The following is a 7,266-nucleotide window of genomic DNA, read 5'->3' on the forward strand; positions in this document are numbered from 1 at the left end:
TTTTTTTTTTTTTTTTTTTTTTTATCATAAATGGGTGTTGAATTTTGTCAAAAGCTTTTTCTGCATCTATTGACATGACATATGGTTTTTCTCCTTCAATTTGTTAATGTGGTGTATCACATTGATTGATTTGTGTATATTGAAGAATCCTTGCATCCCTGGGATAAACCCCACTTGATTATGGTGTATGATCCTTTTAATGTGCTATTGGATTCTGTTTGCTAGTATTTTGTTGAGGATTTTTGCATCTATGTCCATCAGTTATATTGGTCTATAGTTTTCTTTTTTTGTGGCATCTTTGTCTGGTTTTGGTATCAGGGTGATGGTGGTCTCGTAGAATAAGTTTGGGAGTGTTCCTCCCTCGCTATATTTTGGAAGACTTTGAGAAGGATAGGTGTTAGCTCTTCTCTAAATGTTTGATAGAATTCTCCTCTGAAGCCATCTGGTCCTGGGCTTTTGTTTGTTGGAAGATTTTTAATCACAGTTTCAATTTCAGTGCTTGTGATTGGTCTGTTTATATTTCTGTTTCTTCCTGGTTCAGTCTCAGAAGGTTGTGCTTTGCTAAGAATGTGTCCATTTCTTCCAGGTTGTCCATTTTATTGGCATATAATTGCTTGTAGTAATCTCTCATGATCCTTTGTATTTCTGCTGTGTCAGTTGTTACTTCTCCTTTTTCATTTCTAATTCTATTGATTTGAGTCTTTTCTCTTTTTTTCTTGATGAGTCTGGCTAATGGTTTTATCAATTTTGTTTATTTTCTCAAAGAACCAGTTTTTAGTTTTATTGATCTTTGCTATCATTTCCTTCATTTCTTTTTCCTTTATTTCTGATCTGATCTTTATGATTTCTTTCCTTCTGCTAAATTTGGGGGTTTTTTTTGGTTCTTTCTGTAATTGCTTTAGGTGTAAGGTTACATTGTTTATTTGAGATGTTTCTTGTTTCTAGAGGCAGGATTGTATTGCTATAAACTTCCTTCTTTTTTTTTTTTTTTTTTTTTTTTTTTTTTTTTTTTTTTTTTTTTTTTTTTTTTTTTTTTTTTTTTTTGAAGTTTAAAAATATTTAATATTACCAGGTAAAAACATGGATGGTGACAGTTTTACATGGCTCACTCCATACATTTCATAATGTAAAAGGGCAAAACATTACTAGGAAAGAAATGAATAGTTGGGTTTGTAAAAGATTTACTGATCACATATAAGCAATTAATACAAGATGACAAATATTTAACTCAACTAAAAAACTTTTAGAGACAACTGGGTCAAATATCAATGATGTGCTCTGCTAAGGAAGAGAAATCATGTACCTTTCTAATCTGTAAGAAGTTCAAAATGTATAACTATCAGTGCTATTCTAGTGACCTAGAAATTTGCTATAAGTAGCTTTCTTTTGCTAGGTAATAATTCTTATAACGATTGGATTTTATTTAACAGAGTGAGCACTGAAGACGCATAATCCTTTTTTAACCCCTGGGAAAAAAAGTGATATAAATTAGTAATGGGTGCTAGGCTTGACATTTTGTGTTAAAAAGATGGAATTATTTAATTGGATAGAATATATTTCATGAGGAGTTGGGTACGTTTTTAACTCTCACAATGTGTTTATGAAGTTTTGTGAGATATAAGTGTATGCTTTGACTCACCCTGGCTTGCTTTTAAAATGCAATACATTTGGCACTAAATGGAACAAATGAAGACAAGCAAAATTATGTGAGACTAAGCTGCTCCATCAGAACTGCCTATCTTTGACTTACAATTCATACTATTTCTTAGTTCTTGACTGAACAGAAACAAACAGACCTAACTACATAGCACTTCTATGATGTATGAAAATAGAATCTAGAGCTAAGATGAGGTTGCTTCTATGGTGAGTCAATCCCCCATTCTGCCATAATCATAGTTACAAATGTGAAATTCATTTAAGAATTCATACTTTCACCAAATGCTTATAACTTTACAAGTTTTCTTGCTAGATATGTTCTTGGTTATGTGGTCAGCTGAAATATGGTCTTTGAATGAAGTAAGAAATCCCATATAAAAGAAAATCTATTTTATAGGAATCTTACTTTACTTGAAACTTCCTTGAAAAGAACACCAAACTAAAACTTTGTAACCAAACTCTTGGAACAAAGCAATGGTGGCCATACTTTTGAGTCTCCAGTGAGTCTTGAAGTTCACTCATTTTTCATGTTTCAAGGGTTTCTTCATTTGCTCCACAAGTATCAACAACACAAATTAAACAACTTGTTACTGGAAAAGCTCGGACTTTGGAGTTGGCGATCCATTTGTCTGTTTCAGTGTTATATTCAAGGATGTGTCCTAATCGACCCACACCTTGAAAACCAGCCAAGACATAAACTACAGAGCCGACTGCTGCACACTTGACTGTTACACCCTTCCATGGCATTGGTGAGACCATCTTCCATTCGTTTAATTTAATATCGTAATATTCCACATTGTCCAGACCACCTAAGCCATTCTGACCACCCACAGCAAATATCTTGTCTTTTACAAATACCAGTCCATGATTCTTCCTGGCTTCAATCATTGGACACAGCTCAGTCCATGTTTCTGTGGCAGGATCATAGACTTCACAGGAATTCAGTACACGCCCAGAAACATTGTTCCCTAAACTTCCACCGCAAACATAGATCAGGCCGTTGGCCTCCACCATCCCATGGCTGCAGCGCTGGGTCAGCATGCTGGGCTTTGTGTGCCAGCTTTCAGTTCTTGTATCATAGCACTCAAATAAATACAGAGCCGAGTTTCCAACTTCGGAACCTCCAGATGTATAAATTTTGCCTTCTGCAGCGCAGGCAGCAAGGCTGTCTCGAGGTGTTGGAGGGCCCAGTTTGGAATACCAGCTATCTTTAACGACATTATAGCAGTCCATTCGTTTTATGGGGAAAAGCTGAGAGCCACCCAAAATGTAAACTACATTGTCCCAAAACACGCATGCTGCGTCTCTTCGTTTTTCAAAGGGGCAGCGGATGTCTGTCCAGCTATAATCCTTTGGGTTAAAATATCTACAAGACTGTGGTTGGGAGCCTCCAAATAGCGCTATGCGGTAGTCATGTTTCTTTCTTCTGGGCCTTGTACCTTCTACCAGTTCTTCTCGATCCTCTGGAGACAGGAGATGATACCTCATTCCACTTATCACCATCTTAAGGCATTCAGGATTGTCTTGAATAAGTGGTTCAGCTTGTACTGTTTTACTTAAGAAATTCTTTGATATAAGAGGAAACCTGACTTTAGCAAGGATGTCAACCATAAATGGTTGGCGGTTAGGTTCATCATATTTCAACCACCTGACTGCAGCATCATAAACCTGATCCTCTGCCCTCACAGTCAGAGTGTCCTGGTTGAGGAGATGTGTAACTCGCTTGACATCAAGTTGTAGAAATTCATCAGTTTTATAAACTTCAGTAAAATGCTGATGAATAAAGTCATCTGCAGTTGCTTTCAATTCAGGACAGTCTAGACACTCTGCTAGCACACTTATACCAAGACAATTTGAAGCATCAACTTGTTCTTTCAAAAAATCAACACACATTTTCTTCACAGGTTCAATCTGGTACTGGTTTGCTGCATCTAACAAAGACTGAACATTGTTGCTATTCACAGAAATTCTAGCGGTATAAGCGAATTCCACAAGTTGTTCAATAATGTCAGGTTCAGCATCTTTGAGTTCCACTTCAAAGGACTTTGATTCAAGCATGTTAGTTGTGAACATTAAGTTAAAAAAATGACTCGCTGCATGTATTGCTATAAACTTCCTTCTTAGAACTGCTTTTGCTGCATCCCATAGGTTTTGGGTTGTTGTGTTTTCATTGTCATTTGTTTCTAGGTATTTTTTGATTTCCTCTTTGATTTCTTCAGTGATCTCTTGGTTATTTAGTAGTGTATTGTTTAGCCTCCATGTATTTGTATTTTTTACAGATTTTTTCCTGTATTTGATATCTAGACTCATAGCGTTGTGGTCGGAAAAGATACTGGATATGATTTCAATTTTCTTAAATTTTCCAAGGCTTGATTTGTGACCCAAGGTATGATCTATCCCGAAGAATGTCCCATGCGCACTTGAGAAGAAATATAATCTGCTGTTTTTGGATGGAATGTCCTATAAATATCAATTAAGTCTATCTTGTTTAATGTATCATTTAAAGCTTCTGTTTCCTTATTTATTTTCATTTTGGATGATCTGTCCATTCGTGAAAGTGGGGTGTTAAAGTTCCCTACTATGATTGTGTTATGGTCGATTTCCCCTTTTATGGCTGTTAGCATTTGCCTTCTGTATTGAAGTGCTCCTATGTTGGGTGCATAAATATTTACAGTTGTTATATCTTCCTCTTGGATTGATCCCTTGATCATTATGTAGTGTCCTTCTTTGTGCCTTGTAATAGTGTTTATTTTAAAGTCTATTTTGTCTGATATGAGAATTGCTATTCCAGCTTTCTTTTCATTTGCATTTGCATGGAATATCTTTTTCCATCCCCTCACTTTCTTTCAGTCTGTATGTGTCGCTAGGTCTGAAGTCGGTCTCTTGTAGACAGCATATATACGGGTCTTGGTTTTATATCCATTCAACCAGTCTATGTCTTTTGGTTGGAGCACTTAATCCATTTACATTTAAGGTAGTTATCGATATGTATGTTCCTATTACCCTTTTCTTAATTGTTTTGGGTTTGTTATTGTAAGTCTTTTCCTTCTCTTGTGTTTCCTGCCTAGAGAAGTTCCTTTAGCATTTGTTGTAGAGCTGGTTTGGTGGTGCTGAATTCTCTTAGCTTTTGCTTGTCTGTAAAGGTTTTAATTTCTCCTTTGAATCTGAATGAGATCCTTGCTGGGTAGAGTAATCTTGGTTGTAGGTTTTTCCTTTTCATCACTTTAAATATGTCCTGCCACTCCCTTCTGGATTTCAGAGTTTCTGCCTAAAGATCAACTGTTAACCTTATGGGGATTCCATTGTATGTTAATTATTGCTTTTCCCTTGCTTTTTTTTTTTTTTTTTTCATTACACGGGCCTCTCACTGTTGTGGCCTCTCCCATTGCAGAGCACAGGGTCTGGACGTGCTGGCTCAGCGGCCATGGCTCACGGGCCCAGCTGTTCTGCGGCAGGTGGGATCTTCCTGGACCGGGGCATGAACCTGTGTCCCCTGCATCAGCAGGCGGACTCTCAACCACTGTGCCACCAGGGAAGCCCCCTTGCTGCTTTTAATATATATATTTTTGCATTTAATTTTTGATAGTTTGATTAATATATGTCTTGGAATGTTTCCCCTTGGATTTATCCTGTATGGGACTCTCTGCGCTTCCTGGACTTGACTGACTATTTCCTTATCCATATTAGGGACGTTTTCAAATATAATCTCTTCAAATATTTTCTCAGTCACATTCTTTTTCTCTTCTTCTTCTGGGACACCTATAATTCGGACGTTGGTGCATTTAATGTTGTCCCAGAAGTCTCTGAGATTGTCCTCAGTTCCTTGCATTCTTTTTTCTTCTGCTCTGTGGTAGTTATTTCCACTATTTTATCTTCCAGGTCACTTATTCTTTTTGCCTTAGTTATTCTGCTATTTATTCCTTCTAGAGAAGTTTTAGTTTCATTTATCGTATTGTTTGTCATTGTTTGTTTGCCTTTTAGTTCTTATAGGTCCTTGTTAAATGTTTCTTGTATTTTCTCCATTCTATTTCCAAGATTTTGGATCATCTTTACTATCATTACTCTGAATTCTTTTTCAGATAGACTGCCTATTTGCTCTTCATTTGTTTGGTCTGGTGGGTTTTTACTTGCTCCTTCATCTGCTGTGTATTTCTGTCTTCTCATTTTGCTTAACATACTGTGTTTGGCATCTCCTTTTGCAGGCAGCAGGTTCATAGTTCCCATTGTTTTTGGTGTCTGCTCCCAGTGGGTAAGGTTGGTTCAGTGGGTTGTGTAGGCTTCCTGGTAGAGGGGACTGGTGCCTGTGTTCTGGCGGATGAGGCTGGATCTTGTCTTTCTGGTGGGCAGGACTGTGTCTGTTGGCGTGTTTTGGGGTGTCTGTGACCTTATTATGATTTTAGGTAGCCTCTCTGCTAATGGGTGGGGTTGTGTTCCTGTCTTGCTATTTGTTTGGCATAGGTGTCCAGCACTGTAGCTTGCTGGTCATTGAGTGGACCTGGGTCTTAGCGTTGAGACTGAGATCTCTGGGAGAGCTTTCGCCATTTGATATTATGTGGGGCTGGGAGGTCTCTGGTGGACCAATGTCCTGAACTCGGCTCTCCCACCTCAGAGGCTCAGGCATGACACCCGGCAAGAGCACCAAGACCCTGTCAGCCACACGGCTCAGAAGAAAAGGGAGAAAAAAGAAGGAAAGAAAGAAAGAAAAAATAAATAAAATAAAAGTTGTTAAAATGGAAAAAATTATTAAAAATAAAAAATTAAAAAAATAATAAAAGAAAGAGAGAAAGAAGGAAGAGAGCAACCAAACCAAAACACAAATCCACCAATGATAAGCGTTAAAAACTATACTAAAACAAACAAACAAACAAAAAAAAACGGACAGTCCAAACCCTAGGACAAATGGCAATAACAAAGCTAAACAGACAAAATCACACAAAGAAGCATACACATACACATTCACAAAAAGAGAAAAAGGAAAAAAAAATATATATATATATATAAAAGGAAGAGAGCAACCAAGTCAATAAACAAATCTACCAATGATAATAAGCTCTAGATACTAAACTAAAATAAACATAAAACCAGAAACAAGTTAGATGCAGAAAGCAAACCCCAAGTCTACAGTTGCTCCCAAAGTACACCACCTCAATTTTGGGATGATTTGTTGTCTATTCAGGTATTCCAATGATGCAGGGTTCATCAAGTTGATTGTGGAGACTTAATCCGCTTCTTCTGAGGCATGTGGATAGTGACCTGTGCTTGCACACAGGCTTCTTGGTGGCTGCAGCAGCAGCCTTAGCATCTCATGCTTGTCTCTGGTGTCCATGCTGATAGCTGCCACTCACACCCGTCTCTAGAGCTCATTTAGGTGGTGCTCTTGAGTCCCCTCTCCTCTTGCACCCTGAAACAATGGTCTCTTGCCTCTTAGGAAGTTCCAGACTTTTTCCCAGACTCCCTCCCGGCTGGCTGTGGCACACTAGCCCCCTTCAGGCTATGTTCACACAGCCAAACCCAGTCCTCTCCCTGGGATCTGACCTCTGAAGCCCGAGCCTCAGCTCCCAGCCCCTACCCGTCCCGGCGGGTGAGCAGACAAGCCTTTCTGGCTGGTGA

The 7,266-nt window shown here is 38.2% G+C and overlaps 1 protein-coding gene across 1 annotated transcript; it reads right to left on the reverse strand.

Moving 5' to 3' along the window:
* Positions 1-2,181: 2,181 nt before the first annotated feature.
* Positions 2,182-5,871, reverse strand: LOC307049593 (kelch-like protein 7; the record flags this gene model as incomplete). The annotated part of the gene is made up of 2 exons (XM_079699142.1): positions 2,182-3,791; positions 5,835-5,871. The coding sequence occupies 2 exons, from the start codon at positions 5,869-5,871 to the stop codon at positions 2,182-2,184; spliced, it is 1,647 nt and encodes a 548-aa protein (XP_079555268.1).
* Between the last annotated feature and the right edge of the window lie 1,395 nt (positions 5,872-7,266).

Source organism: Hyperoodon ampullatus (assembly GCF_949752795.1).
Source record: "Hyperoodon ampullatus genome assembly, chromosome: 3".
Taxonomy (NCBI): Eukaryota; Metazoa; Chordata; class Mammalia; order Artiodactyla; family Ziphiidae; genus Hyperoodon; species Hyperoodon ampullatus.